We start from the raw sequence: 14,401 nt of genomic DNA, 5'->3' as shown, positions 1-14,401 counted from the left end.
TATTAAGAACTGAGTTTGAGTACAAAGGATGAACCTGCAGAGGATTATGACAGCTGTTCAAGTTAAATTGGGCCTCGTGATAAAATTTCTGGTACATGAAGCTCTAAAACGGATTGATATTTACAAAGGACTGCAAACTCTGTACGGTGATGTGACTCTTAACCGACGTAAACTATTTGAATGGTGTGATTGTTATAAAGAAGGCAATAACTTTGTGAATGACGATCCCATCCCATGTGGCTCGGAGCTCACTGCAGTCGTTAGCGTGAAAATTTGGTGAGTGGAACACCTGATCTTTCAGAATCAAAGGCTAACTTTTCAGCGATTTGCAGAAAAGATGCATCTGTCTATGGGAAGAACATTACAAGAACTTGCCTGTGAGTTATTGCCACGTCCCCTGTACAGTCCTGATGTCCCTACAAGCCATTTACATGTATAAGTCATTAAGGTAGTTCCTGGTAGGCCAGCGTTTCGGATGTGAAGTAGGCAGTCTAATCATGGCTCTGGCATACTGACAAAACCTTCCACCTTGTTGGTATCCAAGTACAGTACTAGTGAAATGCTAGGATAAGTGCAATGGTATAGTTTATATATAGATTATACAGAGAAATAAAGGTAGTCTATATCCTCATCATTATGTTCTGTTATTCTGTGCAATCAAAAGTCCCGGTTTGACATTAACACCTCTCATATATTGTACATATTGTAGTAATGTTCTTAACCATAAAAAAAAAAAAACATCTACCTATAATGATGTTACATTAGTTCTGAATGGTGATTAAGGTAATCCTGTTATACACGGGTGCTACTCCAAGATAAATTTTCCATCCAGATTATCAGTAGCCCTGTTTGGACAGGATTGGATTCTCTGTGATACCTTTCATGTCCAGGCAGCAGTTTTGTTTTTTTGTTAGTACAATGCAGGCTATCCAGTAAACCAGGATGTTTTGTATCACACATGCTTATATGTTGTTACACACCAGATGCCAAATAGTATGTGGACATCTGCGTATTGAACATCTCGTTTTAAAACCACAGGCATTATTATTGAATTTGTTCTCTTTTCCTCTTATATTTTTGTTGGGACTGGTGTAGAATTGTGGATTTTATGGATTCAAATTTTTTGCACATTTTCATGCTAAAACATGCTTATTTCTGGTGAAAAATAAATCATTGCCAGTTTATAAAGACATCCTTGATTATTGTGGTGTTTTAACTTTGTGACAGAATTTTGAAAATAGCCAAGGGTTTATTGCTCAGGTTGCCCCTGCTCTAAAACAGTGGACGTATAAGTGGTTCAAGTACAGAAATGATAAGAGGGTTATGTACAATGATTTGATTTGATTTAGAAAGCATGGGGGCTCAGAAATTCGGTCTGTGCTTATCTCCTTCGATCTGTGTTCATCAATTTGCATGTTCTCTCGTGCTTTGTCAGTTTCCTCCGGGTACCCATATTGCCCGTATTGTGTGAGTGGGTGTGCACTCGTGCCCTGTGATGCATTGGCATCTTACCCAGTCTGGGATATGCTCTAGGTAATCTTGCAACCCTACACAGGATAAATTATATAGAAAATGAATGAATGAATTTATTTGGCAGCATCTTAAATTATATGATTGTAACTGACAGTATTACAATCACTCATTTATTTATTTATTTTTTTAAACTAAAAAGTTGCCAGGTTCTGTTGCACATGTGAGTATAAAGGTACTCTAGATATATAGTGAGGTCAATAAGTATTTGATCACCCTGTGATTTTGCAAGTTCTCTTACTTACTACTGTATAACAAATAACAGGTCTTTGAGTGTCAGAAATCTGGCTGATAAGCAAGTAATCAAATACTTATTTGACACAGTAATTCACAAATAAATTGTTAAAAAATCATACAATGTGATTAAATACTTATTGACCTCACTATATATGCTAGGCAGATAAATACAGTAATAAAAATAAAATGGTGGATGATGCACATGTGTGAACTCAGGAGTAAAATTATCATACCACTGGCCAAAATACATAGATGTGCACGTGCAAAGGATGGAATTACAACAGGTGATACCTTATCAAATCCCATGCAATACTGTCACCTGTGCTGAGAACTAAGAAAATATCTTTTGCTTTGATCTTTGTAGTACACATTTTTTCTAGTGATTATTTAAAAACTAAATCGTAATGATAAATTACTTTTTTCTGTGACTTTAATCTTTTGGGAGCCGTTTTATTTAGAGTGTGACATTTCAACTGCAGCGCCAGTTTCCATGTTATTCTTCACTGCACAATCCAGTGTTTTCCCTGTTCTTACACAGCTGACTCAACCCATCAGATCATTAACAAGCCCTTCAGGAGGTTAAAATGTGTGTGTCGGTGCAGGGAAACACTAAAACCTGCACTGAAACGGGGATCAAACCTCAGAACATTGCTAAGATTATTGCTATATGGTATTATTATTTTTATTATTCTTTTTTTCTTTACAATGTTTATGATTTGTTTAGCAGTATTTTGCAGATATACTTGGCCTTTGGTTATAAAATGACATTGAAATTTGAAGCCCTGTTTAAGCAGTTCTGTTTATGTAACTGAACCTTAAAATGCTAAAAGACAGGTCAGAGACATGAATCATGAATGTGTCTTCTTCTTTTAACTCTTTAACGATGGGCCAGAATAAACTTAATTCCTTTGATAAGGCAGTTGGCACAGTTACATGCCCATAAAGATCGAGATGGGGGTACCAGTGCAGCAGCATGCAGGGCTGAAGGCTTCAGCATTTGATAGATTGTTTAACTCAGTCCTCATTCTCCTGGCAAAGCAGAGTAATAAAAGGATGTGGATTAGCACAGAACTACACAGTACATGGGATAATCAGGGGAAATATAGTATCTGTTCTCAAGTCAGTGTGGCATTTGGGGGACTACAAAGAAAAATGCAAGAGCTTTGATTGAGTCTTTGAATTGAGTGAAGATGAGTTAATCTTAGATCAGCAAGTCAGTCCTCAGAAGAACAGTATAGAAGCAATAAGCCATTAGTGGTGGTGTGAGTATTAGCTGGCCTCAAATTAGCAAACCCTCAGATGTGCAGCAGCTTATTTGAATGCAGAAGCTGGTCTCATAGTAGTATGTCATAAAATGGACTGTGAAAGAGCTGATCTCAGATCAATGCGCTTTTAGATTAAGAATGCAGCAGCTGATCACAGATCAAAGAGAGTCCTTAGATGGAGTCTGAATTAGTTGATCGCCGATCAGTAAGTTCTAAAATGATGAGTTCTCTGGGTGAGCAAATATCAGGTACTGCCAGGGAAGTAAAGTAAGTGTACTTTCTCAGGCCATAGATCAGTGAGCCCTCAAATGCACAGAACAGCTGTGGAATGCTAATGAGTCAATGAGTGACGCATCTGATCTCAGATCAGTGACTCCTTAGAGGGAATCACTCAGACGTCAACAGACATCAGCTAATCTGTGAAACCTCAGGACAATATACAGTAATAGCAGCTGATCTCAGATTCTGCAAAGGATGAATCTGCATTAACTGATCTTATTGTCCAGTTATTCATCACAAAAAGCTGATCTTGGATCAGTAATTTCACAAATCCTGTGCATTGATCGCTTAGTCCTAAAATGGAGTGTACATCATGTGATCTCTCGTCAGTAATTTCTCAGACTGTGTACCTCAGCTGACCTGAGATCAGAATGAGTCCTATAATTGTGATAACAGATCAGTAGTTTTTTTTCTGAGACTTTTCAGAACACCTGACCTGAGATTAGTGAGTCATAACATGGCCCAATAACAGATCAGTATGTCCCCAAAGTGTTCTAAAACAGACAGCAAATAATCAGGTACTTTTATGTCACTCTATTTTTGTGCGTCAGAGAGCCAATTTAATCCGTGTTTAGCACAAAATCTCTTAATAGTCCTTGAGAAAATGGCTTTTGCTTGGCCACAATCATGTAACTAAATCTCTGATATCATTCAAAAGGACAGTCCTGTCTTACGATGTTGGTAATTGCTTCGGGATACAATTCCAAAGCCGTATCTAAAGCTAATTAAACAGGGGACATGGGTGTCTGGCCTTGACCTAGTGATTTACAGCACTTTTTCTGTTTTAGTTTCTTGACTATTTCGAATCGAAAAATCATTCAAATAACCATTATGTGAAAACTGTTAATAAGTAAAAGCAATGTTTTAAAAATTCTAGCCCAAAAATCAGTACATCATTAGATGTACCTTATAGTAGCTGACCTCAGAGCAGTAATTTATCAGACAGTTGTTCATCTCAGATCAAGGCGGGAGGGGAGCAGCACTGATGGTGACAGCAGGATGTAAGGACAGTGACGCTCCAGGGATGAAGGTTACCTGTCACAGTGTTTACATGTTGCCAGAGAAGGGGGGAAAAAAACTAGAAAGGAGAGTAAATAAAGGAGTCAAAGACAAGAGGATGTCAGGTATCACTCTGAATACTTAAAATTCCACTGGGCCATTAATATTGCACATCGACACTGAAAAGCTGTGTGTGGGGTGGTGGGCGTGTGTGGTGTGCCATTCTGCTACTCCACTGCTGTTAAAGTGTGTGTGCGGGGTGTGTTTGTGTGCGCGCTGTAACTGATGCCTGTGTGTGCAGTAGTCCGTGCACCACCTGCTGTCTCTCTAAGCCTCGGAAGAACATTAGAGAAAGCTCTAGGATGCGCGAATCTCATTTATCCCTCAGAACACAAATGCTTCTGCTCCGTTAGAGAAGGTCACGCAGAAGCACACACACGCAGATTTTTTTTTATATCAGATGTTGACTCAAAACAGAGACGAGTTGTAGTTTTAGTGGCCTTGGCTGTTGCTCGGGGAAGGTTCGCTGTGCCAAATTGGCAGCCGGGATGAAAACTGCATCTCATGCCAAAGAGCAGTTAATATTCATCCAGTATAAAATATAGTATAAGTATGTCTAAGAGTATATGTGTGTGTGAGAGAGAGAATATAGAATGAATGACTGAACGATGTGATGATTCATTTGTCTGTTTTGTTTTCCCTCCCTTCCTGCGTGTCCACCCAACCCGATAGAGCGCGGAAGTAAGTGCCTCGTGTCTCCAGTTAAACACTTGCCGTGTGCATGCGTCTGAAAGCTTGTCTTTCTTCTCAGACAGTCTGATCACACCGAAATGGCACTCCCTCATTTGATAAGTGAAATTCATCACTTATTTGTTTCTTCCTAATTATTACTGATTCTGTCCGACACCTTGGGACACTTTCTGGGTCATTCCTCTATTTCTAGATTTACACATGGTTTTCAGGACTGACACATGCAAGCACATGTTTTTTTAAAAGGTTTGGTGGTTAATTTAGACATTTACACAATTGTAAATTAAACAGCCACGATAAATTGCCTTTCTCGGTTTTGCACCTACATTATAACAAAGGTACTGTGGAAAAGGTAATGGAAGTCTTATCTGACTCAAAATCTTTTTCGGAAATATCTGCCTCCAAGAAGCCCTCTACGTGCCACCTCTTGCAATTTAATGCGGACTCAATTGGCCAGGGATACCCTAGGACGTCAGGTGCGTTGCCAGCTCTGGCCGGCCTTCAATCAGGCTAATGCGATCCTGCATAACATGAAAGTTATGCAGGACTGGAATCTCAGTCAGTGAGCAAAATTGATGTAAGATATTACATTATTCCTATTCCTGTCAATCACATCATAGCGAATCATGGTATGTATGCAGAAGAGGGTTGATGGCACTTAATTTTAAAATTTAGATACCCTGTGGCTTGGCATTGTAAAGATTTTTGTGGCACAAAGGAACCACCAGTTAGCCTTTACCCTGATAATTGGCTGGGAATTGCCCATGACCAAACTGGGTAAGACCAAATTGGGTAAAAAGGCAAAACATGTGAAATAATGCCTGATTATGCAATTATAATATATCACACGATCATAATTAAATTTTTAGCAACTTTAAACAATTTAAAAAAGACTATTAAAAGCTTTACATTAAAAAAATTATATTAGACTAATTCCAAGCTTATTACAGAAAATATTGGATACATTTAATTATACTGAAGATAAGTTTTACTTCGCAGTATCTTTTTAACTATGACATTTAAATATGTTTTTATTAAAAAGTTCACTCAGGCTGAAATTAGACTTTGCAATTAAAGACATTTTTATTTATTTTTTTATCTCTGTACTCACTTAAAAAATTATACCAAAGGTTCAAGTGATGCAGATCATAATATAGATTTATGCTTTAAATGTAAAATATATTTCATATATCATTGATTCACAAATGAGGTTATATTGCTTACAGAAAAGATTTAAGTCAGATAAACTTCCATTACACTCGAGTGCAACACAAAAGTGGAAAATTCAATTGTATAGATTAGATTTTTTTTTTTTCACTGATCCATTCCATTAATGCCTCCCAGCCCAACACACTCCATAGACCACACTAATGACCTCAAATATTTTTTTACACCTTCTCCAAATGAATTTCAATTATTAATGACGGAGGGTGTTTTTGCTACCATTGCTGCATGAGTGTGCTGATCTGAATCCTTTAATCAGGTAGCTTCTGATTAAAACTCGGGTTTGCTTCCATGAACCGAAGGATGACTGCTATAAAGCTTAATCTCTGCAGTTTCTCTTGCCTTTAATTATACACATTTAGCAATCTTACTATATAAAAAAAAAAAAAAAAACTACGGTGGTTCATCTTTTGGCTCGTGGAACCAGATGTGTGCCTGGAGCTCCATCTGACTTTCTTTCCATATTTTTCCTCCTCAGTGGCGTAAACTTGGGGGATTTTATAACTTCCTGTGTGTGCAGGAAGTGTTGTGGACTGTACGTTGAATTGAAGGGCTGCCGCACATTTTATTACCAGCCTAGCAGAAGAAGAGAATGAAGTCTGGAACCTCTATGACTCAAAATATGTGTGTGTGTGTGTGTGTGTGTGTGTGTATTTGAAGGTCAGAAAATGCCTGAGGAACAGAGGAACACCCTGTGCATGTCCCCGTCCCTTTTTCAAATCCACACCATTTTGCTTTTGAGCAGAGCAGATTTCTTTCTCACTCAAGCAGCTCTGTAAATTAGGTACAAGATAAACTTGAATAAACTTGAATCAGGACATTTGCGTGCATCCTCAGTGCGTTACTGTCCCCGGTTTAACCACTACTATTAACAGAACTGCTAGGCAGTAATGTTTTATACTACAAGACCACAAGATTAACAGCCCTTGAACTCCAACACCTATTAAAGCTGGATATAAACCTTGTAGATGGCCAGTAACTCCAGACCACACCTAATGGTGTGTGAGAGCCTTTCTCTCGGATTTAGATTTGAAATGCTTTAGGCGAGCTGTTATACTCACAGACAGAGGAAATTCAGAATGGCCACCACACAACAGGATTTAAGTGATGTTAAAGTCACAAAAGAAACAAGAACACAAGTTAGAACATATAGTCACTTAGCACATTTAAAATGTCCAAAGTTTTCTTTTTTTTTTCTTTGATTTCACTCAGACATGCCAGTGTGGTTTAGAAGACTTAGAAGAGCAGAACGCTTTAGCGGCAGCCATCTTGGATAGCTAGAATCACCTTTTTGGTAGCGTAGTTCGGTATTGTTCTGTCAGAACCCTATAAAGTTTGAAAGCATGATGTACTATTATTAAAAATTGTTTGCTATTTTGCAGCCTTATTTATTTGAATAAAATTAGTTGTACCTCACCATTGTTGGAAAGAGAGTACAGGAAAATTTTTAAAACTGATTTATGGAAAGATTTTAATCAAGATAGACGTCTCTTATTTTCAAACTAGTATTTGCTATGAACTGGAAATTTTCTCTCATTCTAATATTAATGTCTGGTGTTGGGGTAGAAGGTGCACTTTAGAGCGTGAATCCTGATAAGTCTATCCTGTAAAACAAGATTCCAAAATTATCCTTGCAGTGTGGTAATCTTGGCATCACCCACCTTCTCATCATTACCGCTTTCTGTAAACCAATCTCTTTGAAATCGCTCCATCTGGACCAATCCAACTTCTATTTCCCCTGGCCCTTTTCACCGGACTGTCTCTGATCTTTCATCAAATTCACACATCCTAATTAGAACATTTGCAGCAGCACTCTTTTAAAAAATCAATACTTAAACCCACCTCCAAACAAAATGAAAATGCAAAATACACAGATGTGTTACAGCCCTCCCCGACCCCATCCGACCCCAAGTGGTGTAAAGGCCACTTAAGCAGCCAAGTGCCTGGCAAAGTCTCGCTCATAACTCAAAGTGCATTCCAGCCCCCTGCTCGCTTTTCAGCTTTTCATGCCCTTGAGGATGAAATGGGAATGCTCTTGCTTTAGTTAAGATAAGGAGCTCAAAGGAAACGTAATTGAATGGATTTGAATAATTAATGGAAGCTGTATAGATCAGGCTAAGTGGGTTCGTTTGGCAAAGAAGTAAAAAAAAAAAAAACAAGCTACATACAAGTACAGCCTGAATGGTTTTACAGAATTGAATTAATTTATGTTTTTAAAGTTCAGACTCCTACGTTGAGTTTTCCTTAGATAACCGGAGATCTGCAGTCTGACCACTATGAAGGCAGAATTTGAGTTCAAGGACAAAATTACATAGTATTCATTATGAAGAGCACTCTTTTAATTAATAAGTAAAGAGTGAAAAATATTTAGACCACTCATGTTAAAGTGAGCTATGGACACCAAAGGCACCATTAGGTGTGTAACACAATCCAACTGTGTGATAATATAACTGTATTTCTTTGTAGTTAGAGTCCATAGTCATGTATCTGTTCCTGTGTTGAGACCCCTGGAAATAAACCAAGAGGTAGAAATCTCAGCACTGTCAGCATGAAGTTTAGATTCTGACCCTGCCAGCACTCCATCACTCAGAGACCGAATCTCTCTCACACAGGTTTTATTTTTATTTGTACATGTCCATGCTATATTTTATAAGGAATTTCAGTGGTTATGGTTCCCATAATTTAAACCCTCTTCATAACCCTGATCTTCTGACAGCACATTTAAATAAAACCAAAAAAATGTGTCTGTAATTGCTTTTGTTTATAATGCATTATCTTAATATTGGATTTGCATTCATTTACATCCCTAATATCTAATGAACAAATAGTTAGCATTTAAAGGTGACACCGCACCTATGTATTGACTCAACAGGAACCCTAATGTCAGATGAGCATTGCAATATGTTTTTTTTACCCCCTTTTGGCTGCTTTTCAATTGAATACAGTCCTTTAATAACTGTTGTCCTGGGTACTATTTTCTGTGGCGCTCGTTATGACCTCACATTTACATGCATCAGCAGAATGCCCCCTAGTGGTTCAGTGGTAAGCATGCACTTGCCTCTCTCTACTGACTGGCCTGAGTTTGAGTCCTGCTCTGGCCATTGGTTTAGTATTAATAGTGTTTTGAGTTAGGCACATTAATTCGATGTAGCCCATCATCATGTAGTCAATGTTTTTCCCAACATAAATTCTCAAATTCTTACTTTTAAAAAACAACCTAATACCAATGTTTTCCTAACGTGCGTAAAGTTACCAATTTGACATTAACACAGCGTCTCGACAACCAAAAATGTCTGCTGGGAAATATCATTCGTTTTATGACTAGTCATGAACATTAACATTAACAATGTTATTATCAAAAGAACCCACTACTCTGAAACATGTCATTATGTTTATATTTAAATATTATTGTGGATTCTGATGATGATTTGTTTTTTGATGCAGTAATTTTTTAATAATTTGTATTGGAATGTATCAAGTGTTTCCTGCTCTGACATCACAAAAGAAGTTAACACCTGAAAACAAATCAACAACCGCTTTTTATCTAATACACCATTTATTAATCATATTAACAAGAATTTAAACGTTGAAGCAGTGTCGACGCTGGTGCAATCGTTAGGCTCGCAGTTATGTTCTACAAGATGGTGAGCGTGATTGCATTGATAGCATGACAGTAGAAGCTGATCTCCGATGTTAGAGCAGCATGGATATTAGTGAAGCAGGAGCTAAATCCTGCTGAACCACAATAAGCGGATAAACAGCATTGTGGGTATTTTCGAACACCAATCATTTAATATTAAAACAGTTTGAGAAATAAATTACTACTGAAGTTTGGATCTCAATTCAAAATGGATTTTTCATTTGTGAGTGTGAAAATAAACAAACCTTTTTGTCTGTGGTCATCTCAGCCTTGTCCCTCAATGACTATGATAATGATTACTACAGGACACTCCTAAGGCTGCCTCACAGATTCAGGGTTTGTGGGTAAGATCCGCTGTAACGGATTTAAAACTGGACGCTTGCATGCTCTCAGACCACCATGCTCTGCCCCTTCCTCCCTGCAAGCCTTGCATCTTCCTTCCATTTCCTCCTATGCATGTCCCTGGACTGCTTTTGCCTTAAGATTAATGTACGTGCCTTACCAGTGGACCTAAACCTAAAGACTGTAAAAGTTTATCTATATATATATATATATATATATATATATATATATATATATATATATATCATAACCTGATTAATGACCACTTGCCTGTATTGGGCTCAGATTAAGAAGTGTTAAAATGGAGCAACGGAAGCTGAATGACCAAGCAAACTCTCTAGTGGACCTCGCAAAGGTAAGCGTGACCCCAAACCCCACCTTCCCTTCCTGCCACACCCTTCTCTAATGATTCAGATGATCTATGAGTAGGTTTCTTCTGCATGCTGTAGAAACTGCTTTCTTTTCAGTTCAAAATCAAATATGTGTGAGTCTACAGGTGTCAAATGAACAGCTCTTTATGTCTGAGTCTTGCTTTTTGGTGTGGTTAGTGTCTTAGTGTCCTGTATGAGGTTTTTACTTCCTTTCTCTGTTTTAATTTTTTTGTCTTCATTGTTCAAAACCATGATGCGAAAACAGCTCAGAAGTTTTTTCAAAAAAACGATGCGACAACTCGCAGAATCACTGGCACGCTGCCCATCTGACTCGGCAGAAATCGCACGGCAAACTGGGAAAGCAGACGCTCAGAGAGCTGATGAATCAGCTCAAACGCAGATCCCCAACCCCTTCTCCTCTCTCACTCTATTTCTGAGCTTTGGGCTCTGACATTCAGTTGACCCAATCGGTCACGTCCCAGTTAGCCATGTCCAGCCTCTATGCTGTGTGAATCATTAGCTAATGTTACCCGGTCGTCTCCTTTCTTGTGCAACACGTCCAGGAGAAATGTAAGAGCTAGCCAGGCAGTGAGGCGGAACTTAGACTCATTCACGCCATCTCTCTCTTGCTGCCACAATTGCTTCTCTCCATCAGAGGGCGACGTAGCATTAATCCTGACGCAGATGCTGCCACCGGCAGAAGCCTTGTATAATGAAGCTTAAAATAACTCTGGCAGCTGTGCAACTTCAGACTCCTTTAGTCAGCTTTCTGCAATAAAATTCTCCCTGATAAGCCGAGAATCCTCCTCCTTTCATAATCGATGGAGTTTAATTTATTTCCTAAAGAAAAAGTGCTATGAATGCAAATACATATATAAGGTAAGTAAAAAATTCCCATGAGAGTGCTTCTTATGCAGCGGTTGTGCTGTCATAATTGATGGCCATAATGATAAAGACCTCAGGGAGGCTTCTAACCTTAAAACCGTCTCCATTTTTCCACAAATGAGAAGAACATAGTTAATGGTACATGGATGTTTCACTAGTGTTGCAAATCCCAGCTGCTGTGAGTTCTACAACGAAATCTAGAAGTGATTAGAGAGCCTCTAGAGAAAGAACTATCCATAGATCTGGCTTCGTCACGTCCCCGTGATTATTTGATAAGTGAGTGATCAGACTGCACTGCAGTGTGAGCTAATAGTCTAAGCAGGCAGGCTGTGCAGCAGAGTTTTTCTTATTGGAACTCCACTGAAGCTGCAGGAAAGTGGGCTGAAAGATTTCCTGATTTTGCTGAGTGAGTGACAGTCCCCACCAGGCCAATAGTTAAATCCAAACAGCCAGAAAATACGGCATCAATACCATAATGTAGCTAATATTAACTAAGGTTTATTAACTGTTTGTTAACAGTAATATCAAGTGAAAATCTCTTGGCAGAACAAAAAACATTTAGCCTGTCAGGTGAGAGATTCCTAGAGCAGCTTTGAGGACAGGCAGCAGTTTCCCCTAAGTGCGTTGTGGTGCATCATGAGGACCAGCTTGAAAAAAAAGGAGCTGTAGACTGAGTTCATGTTTGGTATCATGTTTAATTGATTTAAAGCTTGAAAATATCTTGTTTTGTTGGCAGATTTGTGTTCTTCCTTTTAGAAATCTAAATGGATGCACATTTCACAGGGTTTTCACAGCATGTGGAAAGTTGATGGAAGATATTCAAATACATTCGTATGAATTTTATGCTTGACTTGATGTGTCAGGTGTGATGTTTTGGCAAGTTTGTGATTAGCTAATGACACTTACCTTAAAATTTCAAGACAAGATTTATGCATTAGAAATTTTTTATTTGTCCTTGATTTTAACCATAAACTATGTTTTAAACAATCACAGACAGCTAACTGATTTATACTTCTTTCTTCTTTTCCTGCTCTCCCCGTGGCCTCAGACTCAGAACATCATGTATGACCTGATCTCGGACCTGAATGAACGTGGTGAGGACACGGAGAAGCGCATTGCCGTGCTTGAAACCAAGCTGGAGACATTGCTGAGTAACCTGCAGGCTCTTCCAGGCCTCATTAGCCAGCTAATCAGCCAGCAGCAGCGTGACTTTCTGGAAGTGCAGCTGCAGCCATATGAGCGCTCGCAGTCTGTATCTCGACGGCGCTCTTCCTCCACGGCGCCCCCTACGTCATCAGAGAGCAGCTAGAGCACCTTGGAGAGTAGAGACCCTTCGCCATCATATGGCCGATGTGCATCTTACTGTAAAGCCTTACGGTGTCTCAGTAACGCTTCCTCCGCATCCTGATTACCGCGGTGATGCAGCTGAAATGGCGTACAGCTTTTAATTTGTACCTCAAAGTTCTCTTTTTCTCTGTTGGCAGGTTCTCAGAGAAATCTTTCCTCAGTATAAAAGGGCGGGGCTATCGTGAAAACCCTTCGTCACACAGTCATCAGGAGAGCAGTGTCACACAACCTCCATGGCGCAAAATAATACTGTGCCAGTATAGTGCTTCCCAATGGGCGTCCTGCTCTTCCTGTCTGTACGAGACTGAGTAATTCCTCAAACCAGCAGGTGTTAGATTTTTTTTTCCATCATCCAGCAGTCGATAGCGGACTGACCCCGCCACGACCGAGCCCTCCCCCTTCAGAGCTAACATATAGATTAGAACAGCAGATGTTATGGTCTTCTTCTTCCAAGGGTGCCCCTTAAAAGCTATTCTCTCCAAGGGGTCCAAAAATATTGTTTTCTTTTCTTTTTTCCTTTTTTTTCTACCAAATGCATCTAAAGCTATACTTGCACTTCTTATGCACTTCAATGCTGACTGACTAATATATAAATTTATGTTGCTCTTTAGAAATAAAATACACAAAAAAAAACACATTTAGTCGTTAGATTATGGCCAGAATATACGACTGTGTAGTCTTAAAGCAAGATACAATAACAACTTAACCCCCTCCTTATATTTATAAATGGGACCTCAACCTGAAACTGTGCTTATTTCCTAGATATTAGACCGCTGCTATTACTGCTGCACCATTTTTAAACTCTTAAAGGGATAATTTGTTGAGAAATCTAATTTACTCTAGTTTCTTCTCAATTGGTGTCTAATATTTTACTTCTTGTAGTTTTGCACTGTAAATCATGTGAAAAAATAGTAGGTCTAACTCGTGCAAAAATTTCTCAAAATGCATCTCAATACGCAATATGTAATGTTATAGAGACGGCATTTTGCTAAACAGGAACGTTCTTTTTTTAAGCACAGTTTGGTGTTATTCCTTCCTACTGACTTCTTTTACCCTATTACGTTTACTTACTTTTAGTAAGCAACAAAGTAGGTTTAAACTATCATCAATAATGTTTCCTCTGACCAATTTTAAGTTCCACGCTAAAGACTTTAAATGAGTTAATTTGTTTATGGGTTGACTCACAAAAATGGAAAGAAAAAAAAAATTATAACCTGGGTTTCATCTTATCCTCATATACCTCACATCCTCATATCATACACTGCCTGGCTAAAAAAAGTGACATTAAAACTTTGAGACAAGCTTTGATTATGGCACATAGTGGCCAGTTTGTGTGTCTTTTTACACATGTAGTTAAATCGAGCTATAACCATTTAGCCATAGGCCATTTAATTGGTCTGCTGTCCTTCTCCCATTATATGAAGTGTGTCCGACTTTGCTACAATAAGTGTCAATGTGATCCATTTCACCTTGTTACTATTGTATTCCCAGTTAAGCAATTTAGTCACACACCAAAACACTTGACAAACAAG

At 38.6% G+C, this 14,401-nt stretch overlaps 1 protein-coding gene across 1 annotated transcript in view; it reads left to right on the top strand.

Annotated features, from left to right (window-relative positions):
* The window catches only part of kcnn2 (potassium calcium-activated channel subfamily N member 2), a 45,889-nt gene extending 32,982 nt beyond the window's left edge, over positions 1 to 12,907 (top strand). The window contains exons 7-8 of the mRNA XM_053475913.1: positions 10,552 to 10,621; positions 12,571 to 12,907. Coding sequence (XP_053331888.1) covers positions 10,552 to 10,621; positions 12,571 to 12,831 — 331 coding nt within the window. The 3' untranslated portion in view covers positions 12,832 to 12,907. The remainder of the gene's footprint in view (positions 1 to 10,551; positions 10,622 to 12,570) is intronic.
* The last annotated feature ends 1,494 nt before the right edge of the window (positions 12,908 to 14,401 follow it).

This window comes from Clarias gariepinus, chromosome 17, assembly GCF_024256425.1.
Source record: "Clarias gariepinus isolate MV-2021 ecotype Netherlands chromosome 17, CGAR_prim_01v2, whole genome shotgun sequence".
In the NCBI taxonomy this organism is placed as follows: domain Eukaryota; kingdom Metazoa; phylum Chordata; class Actinopteri; order Siluriformes; family Clariidae; genus Clarias; species Clarias gariepinus.
The sequence above is the reverse complement of the archived record's forward strand: the minus strand, read 5'-3'. Positions and strand labels throughout refer to the sequence as shown.